Below are 18,983 nucleotides of genomic sequence, written 5' to 3'. Positions count from 1 at the left end.
TATTGCCATAATATTGAATATTAAAAACTACTCAGTAGGGTGAAAACGTATTTTTTATGTATTTTCGAACATAATTTTAGTGGTGCTCTTTGATGTTGGTTGAGTATTAGAATTACATTTGAAAATTTTTAACAACCAAATAGTAGAATCTAGATATTTTTCGGGTTACATATAGAAAACTTATATTATATTTTATATCAATAATTTAAATTGAAGTTAAATCATGTGATGGGTTAAATTTGATGAGTGATATAAATATAGGTCATAAAATCGATTTTACCTATGGGCGTTTCAAATTAATAATGACACTGATTCTATTTTCTAACATCAATATGGATTATTACATTCTCATAAATTCGAAAACTTACCAATGCGTTAGTTGCTCTAAAAATATTAGAGCTTGGTTAAGTCTCAGATTAATTACTGAATGTCTTTCAATTATAAGACAGGTTGTAATATAAATTGGAATAAAAAATATGGATTATTTTTTTAAATCGTTAAATGAATTTTAAATAAGCTATATTATATCAGCCTTAAAAACATATTTTCCATAAATTCGGATATTTTATTTATAGAACGCCTTAGAAATGCGAATCAACGTGATAAATGTATGTAGTTATGAAATAAAATATAATATTTCGTATTATAAAATTAACAGGTTTTGTTCATATAATTCTAATAGCTATGTTCATATAATTCATCTAAATATGAATGATGAACGTCAATTGTCATTTTAAACAAAACTCTGTCCGACGAGCAACCTTTTAGATAATAGTTTGAAATTGTTGATAATCGCTGTAGAACTGTTGTAGACGGATATATGCACTGGCAATGATCTAATGTGTGCGATTCCACAAGGTCACCCCGCATGTTGGAGCACACATGCATAAATAGTCTTCTGATTCTGATTCTGACTCTGACTCGACGAGCAAAAAGAATTGTGCGCCCGTGGCGTGATTCACTTTGAAATGTGGTACAACAACCCGCTCGACTTGTAAATAAATAATAATATACGTTTTCCCATAGAATTTTATAATGTGACAATCATAAGGTCAAGCACGAGGCTTCGTATAATAGGCTAGGTTTTCTATAAATGTATTTCTGAACTAGTGTTAAGGCAAATGTTGGAACTTTCTGTACCGTAATTTTGAATTTTTAAATGCTTCAAATTTTTTCGAAAACTTTGAAAAAAATTGGTTTTTGTGACTTGACACTTTTGAAAAAATTGAACTTTTTTCAAAAATTCGTTTTTTTTCATTTGATTTTTTTTTTTGAAAATTAAATTTTTTTTGAAGCTCGCAAGAGCCGCCTTACAGTCTTTCCAAGAAAAGTAAACAACATTTGTACATATTATTAAATTTCTGATAATTTATATCTAATTCTCATTTTTGACTGCCAAATCGCATTTTTTTTTACTTTTTTCATTGGATTTTTGAAACCACTGTATCTGCCTTTTCTAAAAAAAATATCAGTTCATTCTTTCGTCAATACAAGTAAAATGTTTTTTGGATTGTTTTTTAAATTTTTAAAAAAATTTGATTTTTCTTATATTATGAAATCTTTTGAAAATTTTGAAGTTTTTTTTCAAAGCAATTGTGCTGTGTGGTCGTTAGAGAAGAAATAACTAGGCGCGTAATAAACATAAACATTGGTACGGAATCCTCAGAAATGTAAAGAAAATTTAATGCCCATTATTAAAATTTCTACAAAATATCTGGTAATTGGATGTACATATGTCTAATAATATTTTTGACCGCCAAATGGGGCATATATTTTTATTTTTTTCTTTTAATCTCCGAACGGCTAGACCTACCTGCCTACCCATAATTTAATCAGTTGTTCATTTGGTCAATATAAGTAAAATGTTTTTGGAAATCATGAAATCAAATGCTTCTTTCTCTAAAACTTAACCTTTTCACTCGGATCCGCCGCTCCGGTGGCAAATTCATAAAATCTCTCGCAATTCGCGAGTGGAAAGAATTAATTACCGTTTTTGGCACTTTTTGTCCCGTATCTTCAAAACGATTGAACATGTCTTGGCTAAAAACTAATCAGCACGTCTCCCCATCAATAAGAATCGAATTTTTTTTTTAAATCATTCAAATCGGTTGATCTGTGTTCTTGAAATTGTCAACGAAATTTTTTGCGCACACACATACATACATACATACATACATGTTTTTTAAAGGTTCACCAAAATGTTCAAAATTTTTAAAACGTAGAGATATATAAAAATTTCCATTTTTGATTTTCTTTTGATAAATATAACTTACTCAAGGGAAGTTAAAAATAAATAATTTAAAAAAAAACCTGCTTCTCCATAAATGTGTTTTTGAAATAAATATTACTTTAAAAAAATCCTCTTATACTTGGTTTGGTATTACCTATGATGATTTGTTTACTATAAATGCAAAAAACATTATTAAAATATTACTCTCAAATGCCATTAAAATACAAATCGCATTTGAGAATAAAATTTCAATTTCAATATACATTTTTTGAATTATTAGCGATACCATATCGTTAAATGCTTTAAAGGAGTAAATGCATAAAAAGTGATAAGTCCATTTAAAATTTATTTTTGTTCAAGAAATCATTCGAATCTGCATGTAATTCTGTGATATTTTGACAAAATTTTAATGTACAGTTAAAAAAAAAAATTTAATACTGGCATTAATAAGTTATCCTTCTCAGCGCTAAATTTTGTTTGTAAAAAATGTTAATATTATAATTTTTTATATAGATCTTATAATAAATACAAAAAAAATGCTGCAAACTAATTTCACGTTTTCAACCGCTGATATTACAGGAAATAATAAATATATTTTTTAAGATAGCGACATACCATTTTAATTCTCTGAAATCGTTATTTTCATTCACTTTGTGCCAGTGATTATAAAGATAAGATACATTATAATCAACATTCACCCAGATTCGAAGCTAAGGTGTGTTCCCAAAGATATAGGCGAAGATTTAGTCTGCGGTTTGTGTCGTTAATTATATGCTATAATGATGCATTCATTATTATGAATTCAGATTCTATAAAAATAGTTAAATCGATAAACAGGTTTGTTTCTAAAAAAAATACGTGATCACAGAGTTGGGAAACCTACTTTTTGATTAAATTAGTAAAGAAATATTAGCAGGTTCTTGTTCAGTCAACTAAATTCTCAATGAGAAATTAAAAAGTATCGGTTATGGTAGTAAGTGAAAATAATATATATTAATATAAAAAATATTCTTCACATTGTGATTAGTGAGAAGACGAGAATTGTTAATGTATAATTTTATTTTTTCTTGAAATTTTTATTATAGATTTGTTGTTCCTACGGCGTAGTATTAATTTTAAGAAATAATTATAGATAATTTTAAAACGGTAAAAATGGCAAAAAGCAAAGATTTTTTTATAAAACTTATCCAGAAATGATGTTGGGATTGAGAACCTTGATATTTCGAGTGATAACAGTGAATTTTTATATACCAGGACAAAATTACACATACTATATCTTCTTCAATGAGATGAAATTTTGAAGATAATAAATTAGAGATGAATAGGCACCTTAAGACAAGATGCCTTTTATAAAATACTAAATGCTTTAATAAATACAATATTATTATGATATATTAAAAGAAATACAGAAACGTTTTAATAAATACTATTATGAAATATTAAAATAAATATAATTAATTTAACACGTTAATCGCCAAGTCAGTCATATGTGTTTGACGCAAAGAATTTCTTCATTAGCCATATCAGACATATATCTAACCTATGCAATTTGGTAGAAGGCCACCAAATGGTAGAAATGCGTCAGATATTCAAGACTGACGCAGATTGTTGACAAAAAAAGTTTTAATATAGGGCCATATCAGTCATATATTTGTAACACAAAAAAGTATTTTTTCTAGGAATTAATTTAATTAGTTTATAAAGTTTTGTTGTAGTTCTTTATCTATACCAAATCCTTTAAAAATGCCAGGAGCTAGGTTAGACAGAACAGATTTGACCCGACCATTAAGTGTTAAAATGGAAAATGTCATTTTGACTTATTTATAATATTGCAATGAAGCGATATTTAGGTATAAAATTTTTCTGCTGCATTTGGCCTGTGCAATAACAAATTTACATGAAATGCAAAAAAGTGTTGATAAAACCAAATACTCAAAATAAATATTGATTCGGCAAATCAAGAGTTTCATCAACGCGCTGCTCTAGTTTAAATGCATTATAAGCGCTATTATAGTGCAAAGCTCGTCCATATCAATCATCTTAGTTGACATTGAACTTGTCTGACTGACGCCTTAAGATCCAACCTTGAATCCGATTTATGACTTATATCTGACCTATATAATATTAATACTATCCGCCTAGTAGCATGTTATTGTCGCTTGTATTATATTGATGTTATTACTGAAGATAATGACTCTATGCGTATCCTTATAACCTATACTTACAAATTAGTTGGCAACCTATACAAAACAAGTCGCTAAAACCTGTAGGCACTTCTTATATTTTGCGTTCACGAATAAACATTTCGTATATAAAACTGAAATGGTAGTTTCATAATTAGTAAAATAGTTCAAAGTTTGCTAATGTATTTACTCATAAGACCAATAAACCAATAAAAAAATTTTTTTTTGCATAATCTTTTTTTTATGATTATCAAAAGTTTCCATTGGTTAGATTTGTCTTAAAAAGTTAGATTTGGTTAGAATGTGCATTTTTATGATTTTATGAAAGGGCGCATAAATAGATAACTTACTATTGAACTCTAAAAAATATTAGGCTTGGCAGAACAAGAAACAATATAATAAAGTGCTAAAACAATTATTTTGTTTTATAAAATCTTGAATTATATAGGGTAGAGGGGGACTTAAAAGTCCGCGGGCAAAAAGACCCATCACCGATATCTCAAAAACAAGTAAAGTTGGGATTTTTTTAACAACAATATTTGAAAGTAGAGGGCAAAAATGTATTACCTTAATTTTTCCGACGTCGCTATCAGATGATAAACGGCAATGTTTGAAAATCCACAACAAAAGTATTTTCTTTAGTTGTTAGTTTTTGTTATTGTGAGCTGTTGTTTAGTTTACCAAACCTTAATATAACTTTTAGGTATACATTATTTAATTGTTTTATAAGTATTTTTGTTTTTTAGTTAGACCAACTGAACCTTTGCTCTGGCAAAGGTGTAAACAATAAAAATAATAAATAAAGAAATAAATTAAGTTAACAAAAACTATTTTACAAGTTAAATAAATAGTTATTCTAACAATGCTGCTGATTATTTCTCAAGAAATACTAGATCAAGGTTGTGTACAGTATTATCTCTCTAAAAAATGTACCCATGAAATTAATAGTTTGCATTGTTTGAATAATGTAGATTTTATTTCATGAATCCCTTTAAAATTAAAAATATGATATTGTATCTTTTTATGATAGCTGTCCTTTTTATCTAGCCACTGGGGTAAAAAGTCCCAGGTGACAAATTTTTGAAATACAGCAAAAACATATTTCTACAATGATGAATTAGCTGGTAGTTTTACTGAACATAATCAGATAGTTGTTTGGTATTTGTAATTTCTTGTGCTACAATAGGTTTGGTTTTTTCAATATATGTATATATGTATATATATATATATATATATATATATATATTATTTTATATATGTTGCATATCTTTTATATATAATGAACTGGGTTTTAACGATCGGGCGTTACGTCAATAAAAGTTTAATTGATGTAACGCCCGATCGTTAGAACTTACATATATAAATGTACATTCATATCATATATGCATCTATGTGCATTTATATATGTATATGATATGAATAAAAAGGTTAATGTGTTCTACTATGTACTACAATATTATTATAATTTCAATCTCTTCGTAGTTGAAATCAAGTTGTTTGCTAAACTTGTAATATAAATAAATAAATTAAAATAAAAGAAATAATTTTTTTTCATAAGAAATAATTTTTTTTCATAAATTATAGCCAAATGAAGTGTATTGCGGTGGTATTTTCCGTATTAGTCGCTTTTGCAAAATCTTTGAGTTCACTTACATTCGGTACTCTAATTAACGCGTGCAAGTCATTTTTAAGATAAATGAAATGAAATACTTGACTAAAATATTCTCTTCACAATGTGTTTTATAACTGCATCATCATCTTAAGGCCAACCACATATGTGAATTCTTTCACAGCTCTGACATCCCTTTACTCAGTTCAGGCAAGCACAATCAATGTCCCTCACATACGTATTGAAAGTGAATTTGAGTTTGGTATTTACATTGAACAATGTTAATTTTTGATATGTGTTGCATATCTCGATGAAATGTATTTTATTTTGAACACGTCAGTGCACATTTAGATGAATTATTATTTTAAAACAGATTACATTTTTATACTTCAGTTTAGTTCAATTATTTTTGAACATTTATGAATTAATTTGAATAAAAAAGATTTAAAGTTATTTCTTATATGGATAAATACAAATATCTAACAAAGTGTTCGAAAGCGATCATTACTTATATAGATGGGTATCAATGAAACTTAGCAAACTGCAAGAAATGGTAAAAAACAGATATCTGGGAATATAATTTTTTAAATAAGTTCATAACATTTTTATGAACTACTAAGGCTATAACAGTTGTGCTCAAAAGTCGTAGTTTGTATATGATATACTTTATTTGGTCCATGATAAAAAATAAAAATTGATAATATAATTATTCGCAACTTCATAAAAATCAACTTTATTAACAAAATCACGCCCGCGATTTACAGTTAATGTTTCATATTAGTACACATATTTGACGAGTTCCACAGACTAGGCCTATTGCACTAAAATATTATAATTAAGATATATTGTACACCAATATGTTGACTTTAATGACAAATACTAAAATTATTGTCTATTTTATATACAATAAATCTTCGATTGGTGTCATAAAGTGATTTTTTTGTATTTACATCTAATTTAAACAGTTATGTTAAGGGATCCAATTTGTTAAACAATAAAATTACAGCACGAGATGTATGATGTATGTGGATACTTAGTGTTAGCATTTATTTCCTTTCATCGCGAAATTACCAGATCTTACTGCTTTATTTGAGCAACTCAATAAAAATTCAATAGATTGATGACAAGCAACATTTTTTTATGCACTCTTTACCAACTATCAAATTATGCAGATTCTGGTTAAGCTTTTGCTTTTTAAATTACATTTTTATTGTAACGGTAGATTATCATATAGCCACTACAGTTTTCCTGTCCAGGCCGTAGTATCACACCAGGATTTTCTTGGATTCCTGCCCGACGTCTCCGAAAAATTTTCTTTATTTTTTTCCTTTTACATCCTTTCTATATGGTTGCAGATTTGTGCGCCGAAAATTGTGGCAATTACCAATTTCTTCTAGATTTTGTAGATGGAGGAGGACAAAAGTTTGTCCTCCTTCATCTACAGTAAATTATACATGATAATGGTAGATAAACTTTTTCGTCACTCATTAGACTTATCATAATAAGGGTATCACAAATTAGCCAACTTATGTATTACCAGTGTTACTTTGGTCAATTGTTCCGTTTATCAAATACAATATAATATATTGTGTTTGATATATTATTTTATCAAATAATATAAGACTTATCATGATAGAGGTATCAGAAATTAGCCAACTTATATATTACCAGTGTTACTTTGGTCAATTGTTCCGTTTCTCAAATATAATATAATATATTAATATATCAAATTATATAAGACTTAACATGATGAAGGTATCGCAGAATAGCCAACTTACGTATTACCAGTGTTACTTTGGTCAATTGTTCTATTTATCGAAAACGAAATGGTTTTGTGAAAATAATCTAGTCCTCAATAATGATAAGACCTAAATCATATCTTTTTGTACAAAAAATCGTTTATCCAATAATATTATTTCTTTAACCATCAATAATTCAGCATATAATTTTTCGCAAGTATCAAAGTTTCTTGGTATCCATATTAATAACAATTTAAAGTGGTCTGACCATATCTCTATCTCACTATCACCAACTGTATCTAGAGCATGTTGCATGTTGCGTACCCTAAAACCCAAACTTGGTTTAAATTGCTTACTTTCAGTTTATTATAGCAACTTTTATTCTCACGTTTCATACGGCATCCAATTCTGGGGTTTTTTATCCGAACTAATTAAAATATTTAAGCTTCAGAAAAGAGCTATTCGAATAATTTTTTCCTTGACCAGTAAAGCCTCCTGCAGACCCATATTGTAAAAATACAATATTCTAACTGTCCCATGCATTTTTCTGCTGGTAACATTATCTTTCATCAAAAACAATTCGAAACTTTTTGATATGGCTTCGTCCTCCTCAAACTACAACACTAGACACAAACTTATTAAGGCGCGCACATATAAATTAGGCAGCTCTTTCCTAGATCGACGGTCTAGATATTCAGCTTATGAATAAACTTCCACTCATTATCCGCAAAAAATTTCATGCTTCCCTAGTTAAACTTTTTAAAGAATTAGCTTTTTATGACATTACTGAATTTTCTCAATTTGATTTCAATAACTATTTTCTTGCATAATCCTTATCCTTTATCTATGTAGTCTGACCATTTGATCGCCTGTACAACCATGTTTTTTTTTTTGCTATTTTATTAATTTAAATTTTTTTACGGTTTTAAATGAGTATAACTTTCAATCTTGTGCAAGAATTTTGAGCTTGACTGGTGGTCAAATAGACTTTAACATGATGAACTTGATGATGAACATTGTATTTAATGTTCGAATGCTTTTTTTCAGCTCTTTTTTTCAGAAGCGAAATTCGTGCAGCTACTATGATTATTATAAAATTACTATCCTTTTAATATTAACTATGAATAAGCTTGTCAAGAGCCTGAAATAATATCTATCATTATTGATTACGGCTTGCTTATGAATAAATAAATAAATAAATATCAAATATAATGTAATATATTGATATATTAAATAATATAACAATAATTTGAATAAACTTTTTTTTTATTATAGGCTTGGCCCTCGACCAAGGGCTGTCAATGAGCTCGATGGGACCGCTCTCACCGCCGGATATGAAACCGGATCCTGCGCTACTGAACGGCGGCTTTTCGCCCGGCAGTGGCGGCGCAGTTGTCGGCAGTCCCGCTAGTCCGCCTTTTGGTCAAAATCACACAATAGTATCAGGAAACACGGCCACGGGCGCCCAAACGAAATCACCATACCCTCCAAATCATCCTTTGAGCGGGTCAAAACATCTGTGCTCCATATGCGGAGATAGGGCTTCCGGGAAGCATTATGGTGTTTACAGGTAATTGGATTTTTTCTGCAAATTGTAATAATTTGAAGATATTGGTATAAGAATTAACAATATTTTTAAGAAAGTTTTAGCGATATGCGTTGTTGTAATCAGGTAATATCTGATTAAGATTTTTTTACAGTTTTTCATTTTTCGTGTGGACTAATTTATTTTATAATGTAAAATTCATTATTATATATTACAGTGTGCTTATTACTATTATTATATATTACAGTTACAGCCAATTAATAATATTATGTTATAATTAATACCTGTCGTTTGGTATTTAATTTCTAATAGTATTCATTATTCTAATGAATGACGTAACCATGTTGGTTACATATAAATTTAGTATAAGGTAAGATAATTTGAAGGATCTTAATACGAGATAACGACATTTATAGATGTTGTATCATAAAATAAAATTATTGCCATATGTGTTTAATGTCTTTGCTTAAAAGTAGTAAGCTCCTTGTCAGTAGGAATCGAATGCTTTTTGAATCATTCAAGTCGGTTAATCCGTGCTCTCGAAGCCGTGGACGAAAATTTGTATCCGTATACACACAAATATATATATATATATATATATATATATATATATATATTTAATAGTAAAATATGCCAAAATGTTCACCTCTGCAACGTAATACGCATTTTTTTTTTTTTCATTTTAATATGGTTCTTGGATCTTAATTATCATAGAATATGTTGATAAAAACTAGTCTTTACCAACATTTTTAACATCCAAAGGTCTGGGTAGTCTCAAGGATATTGGCGTGTATCTCATTTGTACTAATAATTTTGTTTTCTTCAGACAATCATTCTCACAATTATTTTCTGTAGTGCAATCGAATTAGTGGCCAAAAATGTTGAAACTTTCTGACGCAACTTACACGCACATAATTTTATACAGATATATATATATATATATATATATATATATATATATTATTTAGCACGTTAACATGTCTTCATGAATCTACTCAGTGCCATGAATAGCTTTAAAACAAAAACAAATATTTCATCAACATGTCGAAAATGCATGTGCTGATTTTACTTCACGGTAAACAACAAAAACAATATTATTCAAAGAAATAAATAAAAATATCAGACAATATTTTTTTTCAATTCTTACAGAATTGTTCGTCATTCTGAATTTTATTTGCTTCATAAATTGTCATTGTGTATTTATTTAGAAATTGTATTGCAATTATTGAATATAATGCACATATTAAATTATTGTTAGCTCAAATTATCTAAAGCTATATAAAGACCATGATTGTAAATAACACAAAAATAGATTTGTTTTTTTTTAACTCTTCTATTCTTTATTGTACCATATTTGCATACTAGTGCCAAATATAACTAGTTTTTGCTTATTGATTCAAGATATATATATATATATATATATATATATATATATAGCGATATTTAAAAAAAGTCAATTTTGGTTCTTTAATGTGTAAACAAAAATAATATTTTGTAAAATAATTCAGTTATTATGGTGCAGTTCAGTATTGAAGGTCTTCGTTTGTCTATACGAGTAAAAATTCTGTAGCTTCAGAACATACCTAATTTATATAAATACTATGCATTATCGAATCTTTTATTAATAAATAAAACAGTAATTGATATTAAAATGGATTCACATAGGTACTCAATGCGGTATTCCTACGTTAAAATATTATGAAATATAATTCATATCTTCTTCTAATTATCTTCTTCATGTTTTAATATATTTCATTAATAAATCATTCAACGTCGATGACATTTGAAACAGGATTGTCAATGTGCAAATTGGATCCGTCTTACTTGACTTGACTTACTATCTTCACCCTGTAAGAAGCATTGTATGGACAAATTCTAGAAATATTTGTAATTCATTTTTTTTCAAGGCCTTTAGTGATTCATACATAATTATATAAATATAATTTATTTATAATTGTATTTTAAAATTATTCATTGTTTTAAAATTATTTTGTTCTTTATTTTAATTCGTTTTATTCAATATTTTCCAGTTGCGAAGGTTGTAAGGGATTTTTCAAACGGACGGTACGAAAAGATCTGACGTATGCCTGTCGAGAGGATAGAAATTGTTTGATCGACAAAAGGCAGAGAAATCGATGTCAGTTCTGTCGATATCAGAAATGTCTCGCCTGTGGAATGAAACGAGAAGCCGTGCAGGAAGAACGACAACGAGGAGCAAAGGTGAAATTCATTTTTTGTTTTAAAAGTTGAAAGATAGAAATAATCTATTCCAATAGATCAGATAAGTTGAAGTCAAACAGCATTTTACTATACGTGCCTTCAATATCCCTATAAAATTCATAGGCGATCATACGTTCCTATTTGGCCGGGACAGTCCCGCACTTCTACCTTTCGTCCCGTTTTTTCTAGAGTAATTAGAATTAGAATTAGAAATAACTATTTATATTTTTTTTTGTAGAATAATGAAGAAAGCAACCCGACAAGTTCTGTTCGTGATTTAACGGTAGAAAGAATTTTAGAAGCAGAACAAAGGAGTGAAACTCGAAATGTTGCGACGGACCCGGAATTGTCGATACAATATTTGCGAGTAGGACCTTCATCCATGGTGCCTCCTAGATACAAGGTATTTCATTATTAATTGCAGCTTTGCATTTATTATTAGTATATTTATATCGCTAAATATATGAATCCCCATCACGGACAACCCCGATATCGAGCAGTAGCGATGGAAATATAGATCTTAAATATGTTTCCAAGTAAAAATAGCCCTTTCGGGGTAGAGAACTGAAGTTCTAATTACTGTTAAATGAGTATAGAAAATAATATGAATAATGATTCTACATTAAACGTTTGTTTAAAATTTCTAGGGCCCTGTATCCAGTCTGTGTCAGCAAGCAAATAAACAGTTATATCAGTTAGTACAATACGCAAGGTGCATGCCGCATTTTAGTGCTTTACAATTAGAGGATCAAGTAACGTTACTCAGAGCAGCCTGGAATGAATTACTTATAGCATCTATAGCCTGGAGAAGTATTGAGGTAAATAAAAACGATTTGAACCAAATATAAAGCGGAATCATATCATTTGGATTTACCTAAACATAAATATTTTCAGTATCTAGAATCCGATGCAGAAACAAGTACGTCCAGTATGTCTAGTGATACTTCAACAAGGAGACGCGCTCCACCAGGACCGCCTGAATTAATGTGTTTCTTTCCTGGTATGACGTTACATCGGAATAGTGCAATCCAGGCTGGCGTCGGACCTATTTTCGATCGGGTACTGTCAGAATTAAGTGTCAAAATGAGAAGAATGGATTTGGACAGAGCAGAATTAGGCTGTTTGAAGGCTATAATACTGTTTAATCCTGGTAAATGATGTAAAAATATAACAAAAGTTTCTGAAATTTATTGTAATGCTTGATTTAAAAAAAATGCTAACTTGAATGTTAGCGCAGTCTTGTCTACGGTAGTATGACTTAATTTAATATATGTAATTTAGAAACTTGAAGAACACTTGAAATTTTGACGATGGCTTGGGGCACCTAGGACTAAGTGAAATGTTGCAAATATTGTTTTACAATTGTTTTCAAATTGTTATTGTTTTTAAATTTTGCTTTCATAATGTTGATGTATTGAATTAGTCTGTGAATCAGTTAAAAGCTTCCAACTCTTTTATATATTGAATAAGTAATCTATTCAAAGCAATTATATATCAAATATATTAATGCATTTTTATTATTTAACATTTGTGTTTATAATTATTCAATAGTTATTAATTTAGATTATTTGTTGTTATTTTACATACCTTGATATATTATATTTTATGTATTAAATTTCATTTTAATTGTAAATATATATTTCCTTTAGATATTCGAGGACTGAAATGTAGACAGGAAGTGGATGCTTTACGAGAAAAGGTAATTATGATTAAATTTTCAATATGTTCAGAAAAAATGACAATATGTATAATGTCATTGACATTTTTATGTAAAGTACTTTTCGTTGAATACAGTGTACTCTGACATGCGAGTTTGATTTGTTTGTAACCACGCTATCACTAGCAAACTTTTCCATATAAATACATTGCAATACCATTAATTCGTTCCTGCATTAGCCAAAATATTTCTATGGTGGAAAATTCATGTTTACAACTGACAAAATTTTTCATATTTTCAGTTCACGATTAATTAAGTCACTCGTAAGTGGGAGTACCAATGTACTTTTAAAAATTTTTAATTTTGTTGATTGTTTTATCGAAAATTATTATTTAATTCTATAAACTATCATTACATTTGGTATTTGGCGTTTCAACTTTATGGTTTAGGTAATGTGTATATTGCGAGAGATAGTTTGTCCTAAAATATGTTAATTTTATTTTATAATTCATATGAATGCCTAATGATTGATTTATATAAAAGGGTTTTACTATAATTACATACCGATTATATTGATATTTTCTTTACTGATACGTATTCAGGTTTACGCGTGCCTGGACGAGCATTGCAGGACGCAGCATCCAGCGGAAGAGGGTCGTTTCGCAGCCCTGCTGCTTCGCCTGCCAGCTCTGAGGTCAATCTCTTTGAAATGTCTCGATCACCTGTTTTTCTTCAGATTGATTGGCGATACGCCGCTTGAGAGTTTTCTTGTGGATTTACTCGAGGCCGGACCGATCGGTTGAGCCGATTCATGGATAAAAGATAAGTTTTATGTATTAAGATGAGAATAAGTAAATATTCTGCAAAGTTATTTTTTCTGCACGAATATTTCTACAAGCACGCACTTGGGATATTGATTGTCTCTTGTGATCTTTTGAGGTGGCGGGGAGGATACGAACCAGTGATATTTTAAAATATTTTTAATTATTAGAGATTAGGATAGCGGTATAAGTACTGTAATGCATATATGCATATATGCTTTTGATTTATATTAGAAGTTTTTCTGCATCATCCAGTGAATTAAAATAAGATATAATAAGGAAAAGTCCATATATACTGATATTTTATGATTTCAATTGATCATCTGAAAATTTCTAAGGGGGCGTCCATTAATCACGTGAGGTTTTTAGGGGGAGGGAGGGAGGTGGTAATTTTCAATATCACCATATATCACCAAATGGGAGGGAGGGTCCAAAAATCCTTAAAAACTCGCTCACGTGATTAATGAACGCCCTCTAATTAAAGAACAGCACAAGGGCACATAGTCAATATTTTTTTAATTATGTTTTTGGAATATGCCGGACTATTTGTGCAAAAATATTTATGCAACTATCCAGACCAGTCAAGCAGTTCTCGAGCAACAGGCTAGGAAGTCGACTCTGGAAATGGTGACCACCATAGCACATTGCTGCAGATATCTACCAGTAGAAGCCAGCGATCAAATCGGAAAATTGGACGACAATGTCGATTCCAATAATGATCAGGAGGGCGATAAATGCTCTTCGCGCATGTTGTACCACTTCTTGGAGACGCTAGACGTCTGGACATTACTTACCCTAGCGTCTCCAAGAAGTGGTACAACATGCGTGAACACAAGAGGCATCAAAGTGTTAATAAGGCTAGATTCGCCTAAACTTCTGCACAGTTCCTGGACGCTATCATCCGACCCACTGATAGTACTTGAAGAGCATTTATCGCTCTCCGGATCATTATTGCAATCGACATTGTTGTCCAATTTTCCGATTTTATCGCTGGCTTCTACTGGTAGATATCTGCAGCAATGTGTTATGGTCGTCACCATTTCCAGAGTCTATTTTCTAGCTTGCCGCTCTAGAACTGTTCGACTGGTCTGGACAGTGTCAGAATCAGTAAAATTACTAGAAAAAACGCCTTTGTTTATAAAAATAGGGGATCGATTATTAAACATATAAAAACTATGAAATCCTTCATTTAATATTCCTTCATTTAGAGTAAAGAAACAAAAAATTTATATATAATTTTATCTAAGGGGGCGTCCATTAATCACGTGAGGTTTTTAGGGGGAGGGGGGGTTTGACAAAAAATCACGAAATATCACGTGGGGGAGGGAGGGTTTGGTAAGATATCACGTGTATTTATTTTTTAACTGATTTTTTAAAAAATATTCAAACATTTTCAAAAAAAAAATTCTAAAAAATTAGTTTTTTCACGTAACTAAAAATACACGTGATGTTTGGTGGGGGTGGAATATCACCATGTATCACCAAGGGGGAGGGGGGGTCCATAAATCCTTAAAAACTAGCTCATGTGATTATTGGACGTTTCCTAAATGGTTACGCTTTAGGAATACTTCTCATTACATTTGTATCGAAACGTTGAGTTCAAAGAAATAATCCTGAAAATTAAATGATACTCGAAAATAAATTTGCTTCTTCACGGTTATATAAAAGCTGGAGTAAGCACGCGCGTTAATATTGCATTGATTTTACACTCTGATAATGTAAATATTATTGTTTACATCTTTAAACTTTGTATCGAAATGTGTTAATGCGTTAGGTGTTGTTAAATAGATTATAGTCATTTATAATAGTACCTAAAATTCTAATGTGCAAAATACTACAGGGTAGTATTACTTGAAATTAAGACGCTATAATTCTATTTTGCACGATCTAGGATTGTTTAACATTTGATGTCAATATTTTTATAGTTGTGACCTATTGATCAAATTACAATTTTTAATTTCTCTACCTTTTTTTTTAAGAAAAAATAGTACTTAATTATATGTTACGTCTTTTAAAAATCTTTTTACGCAGATAAGTCCTGCAATTTGTGTAAAGTATTTGAAAAAAAAAATCCAATCCTGGATGTACCTCATAGATAATAATCTTGGTGATATTTCACATCTATGAAGATATATAATCAATTTAAATAAATAATCCTTTGCCACTAAATATAATAAGTAATTACTTTATAAGTCATAATTGATAAGTACACATTGTGGAATATATCTTTAAATATTATGTTACAATTAGTAAAGACACACTATTATTGGCGAACATATTGTTAGACAAAGCCTAATATATTTTTAATGAGCTAAGTGACAATGGATATATAACTATACTTGACTATGAAAATAGAGTATTTTTGAATTTATTAAATATAATACGATATTAGATTATCTATATGTGAAATATATTTAATGTGAAATATATTAAACAAAAATGGAAATATGTTAAAAACTTACTAAGTGAGAAAATCTGTTTCATTATCTTAATGTTAGATATAAAAAGATATAAGTATATTAATGAAAAGTTATAAAAAATGTTAAAAATTATATGATCTAATCATAAGTACAATACTGACGTAGAAGTTGTGCAATATTCACAAATCATAAACATTTTGAAAATTTTCCGAAAAGATTTAATTTCCTCAAATAATGATTGATTTTTATTGAATATCCTTAGCCAGTCTTTTTTTGACACATTACTTTGTATACCAATAGCTTAGTAATTAACTGTTAAATTATTTCATTAAAAATTGAACAGAAAATCAATCGACTAAAGCAAACAATTAATGGTCTATTTATGAATTATTGGGGCAGTTAAATTTGGAAATAAAAGCGGTAACTCATTTAATTTAGTATTAAATATTCGTACAAATTATAAATTAGCATTTTTACTTTGTTTTTATCCAAATAGATAATTATGTTCCAAACTAATCGCGTTGGTCAAGTTGATTTTTTTTCTGACTCGTATTATTGTTTTCATCATCAATGAACTTTTATATATATATATATATATATATATATATATATATATATATATATATATTAGGGTGGGTGGTCCCTAATATGGATGTTTTCGAATTTCTTTGCTCCCAGGAGGAGCTCAAATGCTTCCAAATTGATAAAAAAAATTCTCTGAAAGTTTTAGCTCTTAATATTAACTTTAAAATAGTCCGCACTCCAACCTAAGTTTTTTATGTAAATAATATAAAGGTAAAATTTCATTTGTTTTATTTTTAATTCTATGACTTAGCGACAAGTGAATCAAAATTTTGAGAATAACATCGTATATACTTATTATGATCACAAATAAAAAATTTACAACAAAAATTTGATTAATTTTTTATAATAAGTATTTACTTTGGAAGAAGAACCAAGAAACTTTGGTTGGAGTGCGGACTATTTTAAAGTTAATATTGAAACGTTCAGAAATTGTTTTTCTATCAATTTGGAGGCATTTGAGTCCCTGGAAGCCCCGAATTTCAAAAATATCCATATTAAGGACCACACACACACACACACACACACACATATATATATATATATATATATATATATCTTGATTGTTTATTCGATGTTGAAAAACATTTAAAATAATTAGCAGTCAATTTGTCGAATTAAATGGTAAAGTGAATTTTAATTCTTTATATGCTTAAAGCTATAGCTGCACTCAGTTTTTTTTTGTTAATTATATTTTTTTATGAAAATAATAGTGTTTTAAAGTTAGTGTTATGGTTTGTCTCTGGTTTGATTTATTGAATGATCACATACTTCAAATGTCGAAACATATAAATAAATGATGAATTCATATTCACTTTAATTCGACGAATTGGTAGCAAATCATTTTAAATATATATGTATATGTTAAATATATATATATATATATATATATATATATAAACTTTAGATTTTTTGGTTTGACGTTGAAACATATTATTGAATTGTTCATTTACAACCAAATAAACGAAAGAAAAAACAATAAATAATTAACTATTTAATCTGTATGTTTCGATCATTCAGCATGTTTAATAAATTGTAAAAAAACTATTTTACATTGTTTAAATTTTTTTAGCAAGATTAATAGAAGATATAATTAATGCATCCCAAACCAGGAAAAAACAAAAACATAAATTTCAAAGGCATTTCAAAATATACATAATTTCAAAAAAATACAAAATAATAAACTAAAAGTAGTTGGGTTTTGTCCTGGTTTGACATGTATTTATATTTTTATTTGATGAGTCTTCTATTAATCTTGTTAAAAAAAATGAAACTTTGTAAAATAGTTTTTTTACAATTTATTAAACATGCTGAATGATGATTCAGATCAATGTATTCAAAAATAATTATTTGTTGTTTTTTATTTCCACTATTTGGCTGAAATATATATATATATATATATTTGTTTCTTCAATATTTTTACATTCAATTTGTGTGCTTGGAATATGTTTTTACGATTATTTTTTCTTGCGATAATTTATATCATTCCGATTATTTTTTACTATCTAGTATTTGTAAATATATTAGTTCTAAAATACATTAACATTGAACTACTATTAATATAATCTGATTAACAATTATGAGAAGTCTTTATTATTAATTTTTTATAATACATCTTTAATAAATAGTATTATTGTAAAAGAAATAATAGATATAAATCAGGCCTCGACAATTATAGACATTACAATGTTTTTTTTCCATAATAATAAAATTAATGACAAATATGTGTTACACTTCAAATATAAAATTATATAATTTGTTATAATAAACTAAATTGTCTTCTTTTATAAATTTTACAAATTACATTTTACAATTACAAATATCAAACAATTTCATATAACAAGACTAGTTTTTTACGTATTGTCGAGGTTTGCATTTAACAAATAATTCTTGTAATTTATTTCACATGAAATATTTATGCAATTTTAAAAATTTTGTCATTTTATAGTAATTCTACTTGTTATATGTGTGTTTAT

General features: G+C 28.5%; 1 protein-coding gene across 2 annotated transcripts in view; it reads left to right on the top strand.

The window, feature by feature from the left end:
- The window catches only part of LOC113378145 (protein ultraspiracle homolog), a 152,768-nt gene extending 138,769 nt beyond the window's left edge, over positions 1–13,999 (top strand). For both annotated transcript variants that reach the window (XM_026618671.1, XM_026618670.1), the window contains exons 2-8: positions 9,037–9,331; positions 11,338–11,527; positions 11,766–11,930; positions 12,175–12,345; positions 12,422–12,677; positions 13,177–13,226; positions 13,787–13,999. In XM_026618671.1, the coding sequence (XP_026474456.1) occupies positions 9,037–9,331; positions 11,338–11,527; positions 11,766–11,930; positions 12,175–12,345; positions 12,422–12,677; positions 13,177–13,226; positions 13,787–13,987 (1,328 nt within the window). In that variant the 3' untranslated portion in view covers positions 13,988–13,999. The remainder of the gene's footprint in view (positions 1–9,036; positions 9,332–11,337; positions 11,528–11,765; positions 11,931–12,174; positions 12,346–12,421; positions 12,678–13,176; positions 13,227–13,786) is intronic.
- Positions 14,000–18,983: the final 4,984 nt, after the last annotated feature.

Source organism: Ctenocephalides felis, unplaced genomic scaffold (genome assembly GCF_003426905.1).
Source record: "Ctenocephalides felis isolate EL2017-DRISC unplaced genomic scaffold, ASM342690v1 CF-g0.4_SCAFFOLD_01886, whole genome shotgun sequence".
Lineage (NCBI taxonomy): Eukaryota > Metazoa > Arthropoda > Insecta > Siphonaptera > Pulicidae > Ctenocephalides > Ctenocephalides felis.
Note: the sequence above shows the minus strand (reverse complement) of the source record. Positions and strands in the feature narration are given on the sequence as shown.